This window comes from Malus domestica, chromosome 09 (assembly GCF_042453785.1).
Source record: "Malus domestica chromosome 09, GDT2T_hap1".
Classification (NCBI taxonomy): Eukaryota; Viridiplantae; Streptophyta; class Magnoliopsida; order Rosales; family Rosaceae; genus Malus; species Malus domestica.
This window is the reverse complement of record NC_091669.1, coordinates 33,096,020-33,109,109: the sequence shown is the minus strand read 5'-3', so window position 1 is coordinate 33,109,109 and position 13,090 is coordinate 33,096,020. Positions and strand designations below refer to the sequence as shown.

Genomic DNA, 13,090 nt, shown 5'->3' with positions numbered 1-13,090 from the left:
GGTCTACAGAATAAAGGGTAACGAATGCTTCATCTGGTTCTACCCCCCAGTTTACTATGTGTTGCATGAGTCAAAAAGTTACATTCCCATGCATTAAACTCACCCTTGCTTATTTAGATCATTTGTTGAATCCCAAAATTCTCTAAGCTGCTTGAAATTTAAAACAAATGTCATATCATATAATTCAATGATGGCGTTTACTTCAATGGGAGCCAAAGACGATGCGTTGATCAACAAGGGTTGGGGTCCTTATGTTTTTAAGATTAATGGTCAAGTGCATCATTTAATGGATTCTTTGTTGCCTACAGAGGACGAAAATCCTAAATTTGCACAATTGTACATTCCTGATACTCAAAATGAAGTCAACAATCGTATTGGTTGCTTTGGTGGATCAAAAATCGTTGAAACACACCATCAAGATGTTGTTCATGGCCTCATTAAAATGTTGGATGAACATAATGAGGTTGTTCAACCTTTTAGAATCGCTAGATATAAGATTGATAAATGGTTCACAACTCATTTACGTTTGTGTTTGTACGGTGCACAGGGTAACCATGATGCATAATATAATTTACCGGCGTGTGATGAGATTGGTGGATTGATAGTAGGGGATATTGGTGAATTTCACACTGAAAGAGATATCATTATGGAACATAGGATGGAAGGCTTATAACGAATCACAAAGTTTCATCCTAAGTACATGGCTCTACAATATCCTCTCATTTTCCCATACGGTGAAGATGGATATAAGAAAGGCCTTCCTTGGAATCCAAATTTTAAAGGAAAAAAACCAAAGACTAGAGGAGTATCAATGAGACCGTTTCTTGGTTATCAAATTCAAGATACACCAGGACGCAACAACACCCTGATGAAAGGTGGCAGACTGTTTCAACAATATTTAGTTGATGCATATGCAACGTTTGAAGAAGATATGTTAGATTTCATTAGGGCAAATCAAGATTCTTTTAGAACTGAAGGTCTTAAAGGAATTCATGAAGCGCCCAAAGTAGGAAATACAAACAGTTCTACGCTTGGCAAAATTGTCATTTTGCCAACTTCGTTTACTGGCAGTGTTAGATATATAATAAATAATTATCAAGATGTCATGGCCATACGCCGTCACTTTGGAAATCCTGATTTATTTATCACTTTCACCTGCAATGCTAAGTGGCCTGAAATTATTGAAGATCTACGTGATAAACCTGATTGTAAAGTTGAAGACAGGCCTGATATAGTCTCCAGAATTTTTAAAGCAAAGCTTAATCATATGATTAAGTTCATCAAATTAGACCAACCATTTGGTGATGTTGAATCTGGTTAGTTCATCATTCATACTCATTTCTTCTTTTATTTGTTTATTCATTTTCTCACTATATGTGTAGACCATTAAGTTTTAAAATTTTTGCATTTTTTTTCTAAAACAGTGATTTACACGGTGGACTTCCAAAAACGAGGTCTTCCTCATTGTCACATATTGGTTTGGGTAAACAAGTATTTTAAATATCATTCTCCCTATGATATTGATTCTATCACTTCGGTTGAAATGCCTAATGAAGAATCTGATAATGTTGGATTCGATGCAGTTTCTCAATATATGATCCACGGGGCATGTGGTCTTGCAAATCAATTTTCACCTTGCATGAAAGAAAACAAATGTTCTAAAAAATTTCCTAAACCTTTCACAAGTGAAACCACTTTTTCAGATGATGGTTTCGTTGCATATAAGCGCCGAGATTTCAATAATATATTTTTCTAAAAAATGGAATCAAGCTTGATAACACATTTGTTGTCCCTTACAATCATGAGCTATTATTAAAATATCAAGCACATATAAATGTTGAATCCTGCTGTCAATCAACACTAATCAAGTATCTATTTAAGTACATAACTAAAGACGTTGATCGAGTTAGAGCTGTTTTTTAGGATGAAGAGTTTGATGAGGTTGTGGCTTATCTAAATTGTAGATATTTATGCCCTTACGAAGCAGTTTGGAGATTGTTACAATTTCACATTCATTTTAGAGAACTATCAGTTGAGAGGTTACATGTACACCTTCCATTTGATCAAAATGTTATTTTCAAAGATGCAGATGATCTAAACTATGTTGTTAACTGCTCTAAGCTCGAAAGCACTATGTTAACACAATTGTTTGAAACCAATGTCCAAGAGCCTGATGCACGTAAGTTATCTTACGTTGAATTTCCTACCAAGTATGTTTGGAAAAATGACAAAAAACAATGGAACCGTAGAAAACAAGGCAAGTCTCTAGGTAGAGTTGTATACATTCACCCTGTTGCTAGTGAATTATACTATTTGAGGTTGCTGCTTAACCACCAAAAAGGCAGCTTTAGTTTTGACCATTTAAAGACCGTCAAAAACATTCTTCAACCATCTTTCCAAGATGCATGCAACTCTCTTGGTTTATTAGGAGATGACAAAGAATTGAATAGCGCTATGTTAGAAGCGATTGTTATAGCATCATCTTTTCAATTAAGGGAATTGTTTGTCACATTGGTTCTCTTTCGTGATGTTACTGATCCATCAACTTTGTTTGAAGCACATTGAAAAACAATGTGCGATGACATTTCCAAAAGTATACTTAATGCTTTTGGATTGCAAGACGTCTCCAAATACCAAGATGAGCTAAAAAATTCTCTTTTGTATGAGTTAGATAAATTGTTTACAGCTTCAAATAGTTCTCTATCAAAGCATCACCTACCGACAACCGAACAATCTAATGATGGATAGACTTAAAAATAGGAGTTTAAGAGAAGAGTTAAGTTACGACTCAAACTCAATGAAACAAGAGCATTCGTTCCTTATCAGCTAGCTAAACAAAGAGCAAAAAAATGTTTATGACTGTGTGATGGAAACGATTGACAACAACAAATTTGACCTCTTTTTTGTGCATGGTCATGGTGGTACAGGCAAAACTTTTTTATGGACTACCATCATTGCTAGAATTAGATCCCAAAATCAAATCGTTTTAGCAGTAGCTTCATCTGGAATTGCCTCCCTTTTACTTCCTGGTGGAAGAACAACTCACTCTAGATTTAAAATTCCTATCAACATCACAAATTGTTCGGTTTGTGAAATTAAAAAAGGAACTCATCTTGCAAAACTAATCACTGAAGCTGCTCTCATTGTTTGGGATGAAGCCCCCATGAATCATAAAAAAAATGTTTTGAAACTCTAGATCGGTCCCTCCGTGATGTTCTTAAAGGGTCAAAACCAGGCTTTGACCATTTACCATTTGGGGGTAAACCGATTCTTTTCGAAGGTGATTTCAGGAAAATTCTTCCTGTTGTTCCAAACGGTAACATTGCTAACATTGTTCAAGCTTCATTAACAAGTTAATACCTTTGGTCCTACTTAACTATTTTTTTTTTTTTGAAACAAAACATGAGGCTTTCGAAAACAGGTCTTGACGTAGGGGAAGAAAAATAACTTGCTGATTTTGCAAAATGGATACTAGATATTGGAAACGGTACTGTTATCAAATCTATATCTTCAATTGATGAAGCAACCTCTTGGGTTGAAATTACAATACCTTATCCATTTTGATGAAGATCCCATCAAAGCAATGGTTTCAACAGTGTATACAAATTTCAAAACCAATTTATGAGATGTTTCATATCTAAAAGAAAGAGCTATTGTGACACCACGAAATGATACAACCATTGACATAAACACTTTTGTATTGGGTATGGTCCCTGGCGAAAGTTGTACCTATCTAAGTTTTAATTCGATGTCTTCTACAACGGAAAATATAGAAAATGTAGATGTTCTTTATCCAATGGAATTTTTAAACCAACTTGATTTACCTGGTTTACCACACCACAAGTTGGCTTTAAAAGTTGGTGCCCCGGTGATGTTAATAAAAAATTTAAACCAAAGTGTTGGGTTATGTAATGGAACACGGTTAGTGGTAACATAATTAAACGACAGAGTTGTACAAGCAAACATTATTACAGGAAGCAACATTGGTGAAAGAGTTTATATCCCGAGGATAATTATTGAATCATCTCAACATAAATATCCCTTTACCATATGAAGACGACAATTCCCTCTTAAAATTTGTTATGCGATGACAATCAACAAAAGCTAAGGACAATCCTTGAAATTTGTTGGCCTATTTCTATCACAAACTGTTTTTTCTCATGGCCAACTATATGTTGCGCTATCCAGGGTGACCTCAAAAAGAGGTCTCAAAATTGTTATTGCTCACAATAGTGACATGCCTTACGGTTATACAAAAAACATAGTTTATAAAGATGTTTTGAAACATTTACATGAAGGTATACTTTCGGCTTAACATTTTGTCATTCGTTTATTTTTGTAAACGTACATCCACCATATATTTGATAAATCACCTTATTCAATGTTTAATTTAATTTACTTCTTAAATTTCATTATTGTAGATTGATGAAGCTGATGCCAATTCGTTTGCTAAAGGCGTATCAACTAGGAAACAAACTGCAAATTAGGGTTTAAAGGATGTGGATAACAAACAGCATATGAGAAGTTCCTCAACCTACAAGTTTTGATGTTGTCTTCGTTGATAAACAAGTAAGATTTTTACGCCTTTTTACTTATTGTCAAATGCTAATTTTTATGCCTTTTTACTCATCAGACCTATTCTAAAGTTCATAAACTAAATCATCTATGAATTTCACTACTCAATTATACATCATTTAAAATAATTAATATTTGTCTCATAAATTGTTTTGCTATCTACGATATTAGGCCTCAACATTCATTTTTATGATAGATCTAACAAGTTCATGGAGGTCAACAACAAATTTTCTTTTCCTTACTTTATCTTCTTTGTTATTACATCTGTACAAATGAAAACAAATTTGTGTTTTACAACGTTGCTTCAATTGCCGGCAATTTTAACTTTTAAAACAATGTTCACTATTATCTTCCATATGATCTTACATAATATCTCTATAGCCACAACTATGCTACACTAACTGCTTACATGCTTCCTACACCATCAACATTAAATGTTCTCCCACATTTAGTATTTTGGCCTCTTTTTTTTCTTTTTTTTTCTAAATGGAGGATGCGGTTCATGCAACCATGAAAGCTCGAGACATACAGTTTTTTAAGGAGCACCTCAAGGTTGGTGAAGCATACGAAATCAACAAATTTCGTGTCATTCACAACAAGACATCAAGTAAGATTGTCCCTCATGCCACCATCCTTGAATTGAATAGGAAAACTGTTATTGTTCCTATTAACAAAACAAGACAAGATATTCCAATGCAGTGGTTCAATTTCATCGAGTTTGAGCAGCTTCACAACAAAATTGATAGAGATGTTGAGCTTACAAGTAACCAAGTTAGTTTTAAACGTTGGTCCAAAATCTAAAACAATCGATCTTTTTTTCTTGCCTACAATCCACACTCACTCTCGATGCTAAATATCACAAGTAGATGTATTTGGTTGCTTAACGGCTGTGCAGCCAACTAAAGAGATCACTATCCAACGCACAAGAATTGCAAAGAATAGAAATCTTAATCTGCAAAATATTAGGTTACAACTTTGTACATTAAATTCTAAATGCAATTTACACCTTTGATACAGTATTCATGGAGTATTAAAAATAATCACCTTTTAAATTACTTACAGGGGTGAAACAATGAGAGTCACTTTATGGGGAGAGACTGCCACAACTTTTGATGATAGCGAAATACAAACATTGTTGCCACCTGTATTTGTTGCTTTGACAAGCCTTAAAGTAAAACTATACCGGGGTGATAATCCAAAATGCCTTATCTAGCTCCTAAAAGTTTCAATTTCTTTATTCTTATCTTTTATGTCTAGGCAACCCTGTTCTCAAAAGCACATAAGCAACTGTTTATGTGTTTAATCCAGACATTCCACAACACCTTGAATATAAACACAGTTAAACCAACAACCTTTCTTTAATATTTTTCTCATTTATGTTTCTTCATTTTATTTTTCTCACCCAAAACATTTACAACATAGGTTTGAGCATTTGAGATCACCTGTTCGGATCCTGCCTACCTCAGCAGATATAAATGCAGGCTGTCCTACCGGTAGTGGTGCTGAGTAAAAAATGATCGACGATTTGCTTTTGCTTGATCCTGCGTTACACAGGGTTAGTCTTTCATCACCAACCTATTTACAAAAATCACTACTTTTTAAAAACATAAAGTTTGTGATGCATCTTGCGTAACTGCTACTTGCTTTGTTTCTCTTTCTCTATAAATTTATTCTCCATGTTTTCTGAGGTGATGGTTTAATATCTTTGACCATTTGAAAACCCTTTGATTCAATAACAGAATGAAAGTTTCACATGCAAAGCAACTATTGTTGGAGTCGATTTGGCTAGGGGTTGGTCGTACAAGTCTTGCCCATCTTGCCACAAAACTGTAAAGAAAACGTTTGAATCGTTTGAATGCAATGAACATGATCTGATAAACAAACTACCCGAACCTTTGTAATATTCTTTTCCATCTATTTACATTTTCCGTTATATTTAGTTGTTAAGTCATTTTTACATTTCTTATCGTTATAAAATTCATAACTAATAACATTTTTGTACCTACGTTATCTCAACAATGTCTTTCTGTATATCTTTATACTTCAAGGTTCAATCTACAAATTCACGCTCAACTATACACACAAACAAAAAGGTTTCTTGAACCAACATATACTTTTACATTCCCGCTTATGCCTCACTTCATCTTTCACTCATATCTCATTGCATACATACAAATAATTTTGGAGTTGTCTGCATCTCTATTACAATTTAACTAATGTTGCTGTTATCAAAGATTGTGATAATCTACAACTGCACAGTTTTCCCTAATTCTTTTCATATATTAATGATGATACATGAATCATACTTAATATATGAAAAGAATTTATACCTAAATAATTTGTCTATCTTTATGTCGATATTCTTCACGCATGTCCAATATTACAATGGTTCTACTACATTTTATAAATTGCTCACAAGATTGGTATTAATAGTAATGATTGCCTAACAACAAGATATTCTCCTCTTGCACAGGTTCAAGATCGACCTTATCGTAGAAGATAGCACGAATCAACACAACTTCCTCATGATAAGACATGCTAAAAAGATGCTTCGTGTCCCTTGCCATACTTTGGTGATAGAGGACGGCTATGACGATCCTTTCATCCTACCACCAATTCTTAAAACTTTGGTCGGCAAGACAAAACAATTCCAAATCTCTTTTGGAAATCAAAACACTAACTTCGGGAAATCGTTAATGGACTACTCCATGACCAAGACCTCTCCAACCCAACGATTGCCTCAATCAAGCCACAAGCATCGACTACCACCGCAGGAAAACAAGTTATGAGCCAAACAACCCCCGCTCTGTTAATGACTTCCTAGCTGCTACAACAACGACCCCAACCAATTGAACCGACCAAAACCTCAAAGAGAGTGTTGTTCACTGATGAAGCCAACAAATCTGACAGGTAAAGATTACTCTTGGCTGTATGTTTTGATGTTAATAAAAAAACTATCAACCAATCTCTTTGCACCATTGTTTCACCCAGTTTTCCATAACTATCACATTTCTATATATCCTTATATATTTTCCCTTAATTCACAGCAAGAAACTCATAACGAGCAAATAGATACAACCAATTTTGCAAGAATTGCTGGTGAATTCCACAATTTGATTGTCCCCAAAATTGAACCCACCGAAAAAGTGTCGATTGCCGCACAAGACAAAATCTCAGGCAAAAAAAATCAAAAGAAAGGTAAACTACAATTTGCTTTCCACCCACACACCTAAATGGTTTCCATGGTAAGAACGTTTCTTAAAATGTTATTTCTATTTTTTTGCTATAGTGTGGAAGATGTCTGCTCTCAGAAGAAATGCACAACCACAATCTCCGTCATCGAGTGGTACAAAATGTTTTGCATGTTTTTTGGTTTGAAAATCTGTGGTTGAAAAACTTCGCTACTAGAACAAAAACACAACACTTTTTATGTTTTTTGTTAAGTGCTCAAACAAATGGCTCACCTGCAGGACATGTATTTTTCCGCCTTTACTACAAGGAGAAAATATGTGTGAACTGCATGTTGCTTATGTTTTTTATATGGCTTATAGAAACAACCCTTCTATTTATTGCTTTAAACGTTTTGCCTTGACAAATTTGCTACTTAAACGAGTACAAAACACTTTCTATCATTTTTGTTCCTGTTACATATATTTCCCTATCTTCACTACAAGGGCAAAAGATGTGTAAACTGCATTTTGCTTCTGTTTCTACTGTTTATAACGGAAACAAAGCATTTTTTGTCACCACATCTTTAAAATAAAAAACGTTCAATTCCTTTTCATATTAGCTTGCTTAAATCTATATAAAAAACAAGTTACTTATCTTATCAATCTCATTCACTGATATATCCCTCTATTCATTTATTATTATGTTGAATTTATTCAGATAAATGTTTCTTATTCATCCAGTTTTTTCCACCCTGGTAAAATTGCTTCGCAACATTTTTGGGGTTGCGATCGACGGTGAATATTTTGCGGTCTTTGCGTTTGTTTCCGTCACTTGTTGACTGATTTTGTCAGGATCTGTTTCGGGTTTTGTTTTTCATTTGATGACCACTGAGGTATGTTCTCTAAGTACTGTTTTGGGTTTTGGTTAATTTGGATGAAATTGTAACCATTTTGTTTTGGGTCAGTTCTGATCATGTGTCTAAGAGGATATTTTTCATTTTGGTTCCTTGATTGATCAATCACAAATTTGGCAGTGCCTCCGCTGGTCTTGTTATTTTTTGGGTAAGTCATTTGTCATTTCGTTTTTTCTCCGTTTGGGACCCCGTTGAAAGGTGTTAGATTAGAATGTGTTTGTAATTTTTTGGAAGAAATGAGAGGAATGATTGGAGTTTGGGTAAATTTGATGTTAGATTAAAATTCGTTTATAATTTTGGTGCATTGTGCATTGCCAGTTCGGAAATCATGCTTCACCAATGGTGTTGCACTGTTTTGGGATTCTGCAAAGTTGGAAACCAGAAAAGAAGACGACTAACATTTTCTTTAGACAAAACGGTGTGTTTCGGCGAAAGCAAAAGGAAAAGAATGCCTTTGGCGAAACTGGATGGGTGTTAGATTAGATGAGTTTGTCATTTTTGGAAAAAAAACAAAGGAGTAATTAGAATTTAGGAAAATTTGATGTTAGGTTAAAATTACCAATGGAAGAGAATCTTTTATTTAGCTAAATGATTAGAGAACTTAAAAGGAGAGTTTTATTTTTCTGCCTTTTGTAATGGTCAGAAGGGGTGGGGAAACATTGATTTTAATTCGTAAAAAAAAATTGTTAGGTTAATGTTAAACAGTAGATACAGTGTTATTCTAGCTTCAATTATCAGGAAATGTATATCGTAAAAAACAAATTTTTGCTTATTTTTTTCGTTTGTAATTTCTATTTTCAGTTATTGTTATAAATTTTCTGTCGTCTGGTTACAATATACTCCTAAGAAGAATTTTACATTGCTATAGATATCTTGCATGTTCGCAATTTCTGTTTTCAGTTATTGTTGTAAATTTTCTGTCGTTTGCTTATAGCATTTTAGCTTTTGCTATAGTTTTTCCAATGCCTAAGAAAAATTTTACGTTGCTGTTGATGTCTTGCATGTCCACCTCGCAAAGATTACAAGGTATGTTGCCACTCCTCATGATCTCCATATCTATTGCCTAAACAATTCTAACAAATATTATATAACCCATGTCAACTAGCAAAGAGCTGGATCATGTATGGGGTCCAAACATCTTCAATCTGGAATTATCTTTTTTATATATATATTTGTATATTGCAACCCTTCTTAATGATAAATTATTAAATAGACTGTGTAATGTAATTGCTTAATCTTTTACTGCACCTTAAGCAACCAAAAGCTAGAGATGATGAAAAAAAGATTCCGCCTTGCGCAACTTACAAGGTATGCTTTAACCTATGCTTTCATAAATTTCATTCGAATCAATGCTGGTTGTAAATGCATTTCTACGTATTTAATTTTACGCCTGAAGCATCGCACGAGCACGATTGCTAGTTTTTCCCATAGATCAGTGCTATCACTTATAGATTTCTTATCCAAGTAGGGGATTGTCATGGTTTTATGCAAGTCAAATTGAGTGTACTAGTAACTAAATGAACTTACTGCTTATCTTTAGCTTTGTTCATTGGTTTTTCGAGTGGGGTTTTTGCTAATTTAGTGTTGGATTTTGGAATTGGTTGTCGGTTGAAAAACTTGATGTTTGTTGCTAGATGTAGTTGGAACCTGCGGAATGCAGAACCTGGAAAATGTCTACACTCTTTCCTTCTTGGAAATTAACCTAAGACATTTGGTTTCCCACCCTAGAATAAATTCTTAATTTTGTCGTTCCATTATGTTAATTGAGTTACAGTTTCCTTTCCTGGAAACCTATGAAATGACTAATTGATTTCTCTATCCAAGTAGATATTGTTACAGTTCAATTAAATGTGCTAGCAACTAAACGTACAATTGCTGCTTAGCCGGCTGTTCTTAAACAAGAAATTGTGAAGACAAACAATTTAGATTTGTTCCTCGGTTTTGCAGTTGGTACTGTCATTGGAGAACGCGGAACTGCAACCGTTCTCTTGGTTTTGGATAATGTGATAGTTATTGCGGCAGATTCGAGAATAAGCTCCATCACCAATTGGATAGTGAAGCTTTATCGGTTTAAGGTTAGGAAGATTAGAGAAAATCTAGCTTCGGTCGCTTATTACAACGAAAATATAGTGGGTGCGGAAAACAGGTTAGATCACTTAGAGGACAAGGGGAAGAAAACATGTTCACACAAATCGCTAATTCGAGCCACATCCAAATTTATGAAGAACAATGTGCCTTGGGAATCGTTTGGAGGTCATCGTGCCTTGATAGATTCTAAACCAATGTCGCACTTGGTTTTGCATGAGGCTAAACTGCAACATGTGGCCGGTTGTCGATGGGAAGCTAGCTGGGACGAGTGTAATTGCTGGGATATAGACTCAAAAAGACAGATACTGTGCAAAGAGGACTCTAGGAATATACTGTCTGGGCAGTGGAGGAAATGATTCATGCTATTATGTACCTTCGTAAGCATGCAGTACAATCACATAAACGAAGGTAAACTTTCAACTTGTATTTGAAAGCTACATAATAGCATGCAACATTTCCTCCACTACCCAGACAATATAGTCCTTGAGTCCTCTTTGCGCAGTATCTGTCTTTAGAGATTGAGTCTATGTCCCAACAATTACACTTGTCCCACACCGACAATCGGCCGCATGTTGCAGTTTGACCTCGTGCACAACCAAGTGTGCCATTGGTTTAGAATCTATCGAGGCAAGATGGGCTCCAAACGATTCTCAAGGCACATTGTTCTTCATAAATTTGGACGCGGCTCAAATTAGCGATTTGTGTGAACGTGTTTTCTTCCCTTGTCCTCTACGTGATCTAACATGTTTTCCGCACCCGCTGTAACAAGCGACCGAAGCTGGATTTTCTCTAATCTTCCTAACCTTAAACCGATGAGGCTTCACTATCTAATTGGTGATGGAGCTTAATCTCGAATCCGCCGCAATAACCATCACATTATCCAAAACCAAGAGAATGGTTGCAGTTTCGTGTTCTGGAGAGCAAATCAAAAAAAGGGAAAGGGCGAGAACTAACTAGTCATACGATGTATGCGGCATGGTCTCAGTTGAGTTTGTGAGAGGATTGATAGGAGATATAGAACTGATGAAGACTGTATGAGAGGATTGATAGGAGATCTCAGTTGAGTCTGTGAGAGGATTATCTACCCAGAATGGAGAAATTTTTCATTGAGTCAATAAGACATGGACTCAAATAACTGGATGTGCCTGATACCCATCTTTTAGGAGTTTTGAAACCCATGAGACAAATGACCTCCGTGAGACAAGTCCAAACCCTAAGTTGCATGCACATGTTAGTAGCCTGTAGCCACCAATAAAAAGAGTAAACCAAGCCCAAGAAATAAACTTACCATGAGACGATCATGAGGTTTAAGAATTGCAGTATAAACCTCAAAATTAGCAGGAGAACCAGACAATGGTTGAACATTAACACCCCACTTCTTTCCATCTAAGCGAAATGCATCAAGAGCCCTCCTTTGGCAAAGTGTTTCAAGCTCATCAATATGCTCATTTCCACCGTAGTACCTGATATGTGCAATCAAACGATGAGCTACACCAAGAAAAATAATTTTAATGGAAGGTCCCTACTCAACTCACATTACTCTGAGTCTTAGTATCTGTACCTTTTACCTGGTAATCCTTCTGAATATTTGTTCGTGAGACATGAGCCAACTGCCTCCATCACTGCCCGATAAGTAAAATTTTCTCAGGCAATAAGCTCAAGACTCTTGAACTGACGTTGCTTCTCCACATCAATAATAGCACGCACCTCCGGGTCAGCCTCGCTTGACCCATTGTCTACAAAACTGCTTCCATTACCTGTAAATCAAATAATACAATTAATGAACCAGTTAAACATAATTCCTGCTACTAACCAATGATTCCTTTCATACATCAGAAGTTGGGAATAACATATGGTTCTATTAAAGATGTCTATTCATAAGGATGATTTTGTCATAGAACTAAGCAATGAAATTCTGTAGTTAAAATAAGTACATATTAAGAAACCTCCAAAAATAAATACACACCATCGAATCCAAGAAATATAAATGAAATTCTGTGGTTGTATCGATTTTTGTATTTCTTAAGAGTTAAGAGAAACTGAAACCAAAATTAATATTAAAACACCATAGAGTTTAAAAAACCAGAACTATTCGTGCCATAGACTTCTCGGAACATAAATTTAATATGCATTCTAATACAATTTACAAATGGAACCATAAATAAATAGAAGTTACTGATACCAGTTCAAATGTTGGAGTATAATTACCGCGAATTTCAGGGATAGGCACAGAGACAGAAGAGGACGGCCTTCCAGCAACCAAACTTCCTTCAATGTGAGAAGATGACCTAACGGGCTTCACAACAAATGGTTATTAAGTAATTTTTGTTGACATGGTAGGTC

The 13,090-nt window shown here is 35.2% G+C and overlaps 2 protein-coding genes and 1 long non-coding RNA gene across 3 annotated transcripts; 2 read left to right on the top strand and 1 right to left on the bottom strand.

Moving 5' to 3' along the window:
* Positions 1 to 700: 700 nt before the first annotated feature.
* Positions 701 to 2,565, top strand: LOC139187913 (uncharacterized). Its single transcript, XM_070804535.1, has 3 exons — positions 701 to 1,316; positions 1,425 to 1,483; positions 1,924 to 2,565. The coding sequence occupies exons 1-3, from the start codon at positions 701 to 703 to the stop codon at positions 2,563 to 2,565; spliced, it is 1,317 nt and encodes a 438-aa protein (XP_070660636.1).
* A 3,370-nt stretch (positions 2,566 to 5,935) lies between these two features.
* On the bottom strand, positions 5,936 to 13,054 carry LOC108172713 (serine hydroxymethyltransferase 3, chloroplastic-like). Its single transcript, XM_070805003.1, has 4 exons — positions 12,956 to 13,054; positions 12,309 to 12,504; positions 12,036 to 12,210; positions 5,936 to 6,116 (listed from the first exon to the last, which is right to left on the bottom strand). The coding sequence occupies exons 2-4, from the start codon at positions 12,365 to 12,367 to the stop codon at positions 6,063 to 6,065; spliced, it is 288 nt and encodes a 95-aa protein (XP_070661104.1). The 5' UTR covers positions 12,368 to 12,504; positions 12,956 to 13,054; the 3' UTR covers positions 5,936 to 6,062.
* On the top strand, positions 8,486 to 9,768 carry LOC139188041 (uncharacterized). The gene is made up of 3 exons (XR_011571156.1): positions 8,486 to 8,638; positions 8,711 to 8,807; positions 9,678 to 9,768. It is a non-coding gene; the product is annotated as an uncharacterized lncRNA (long non-coding RNA).
* Positions 13,055 to 13,090: the final 36 nt, after the last annotated feature.

Bases quoted from the DNA above. Each gene is read 5' to 3' on its own strand.
- LOC139187913 (XM_070804535.1), top strand. From the start codon at position 701: ATGGCTCTACAATATCCTCTCATTTTCCCATACGGTGAAGATGGATAT. The intron at 1,317-1,424 runs GTTAGTTCATCA...TTTCTAAAACAG, and splicing joins ATTTGGTGATGTTGAATCTG to TGATTTACACGGTGGACTTC. The intron at 1,484-1,923 runs GTAAACAAGTAT...GCTGTTTTTTAG, and splicing joins ATTGTCACATATTGGTTTGG to GATGAAGAGTTTGATGAGGT.
- LOC108172713 (XM_070805003.1), bottom strand. From the start codon at position 12,367: ATGGAGGCAGTTGGCTCATGTCTCACGAACAAATATTCAGAAGGATTA. The intron at 12,211-12,308 runs GTACAGATACTA...TGCACATATCAG, and splicing joins GAAGGATTACCAGGTAAAAG to GTACTACGGTGGAAATGAGC. The intron at 6,117-12,035 runs GTAAGTTTATTT...TGTGTAACGCAG, and splicing joins AACCTCATGATCGTCTCATG to GATCAAGCAAAAGCAAATCG.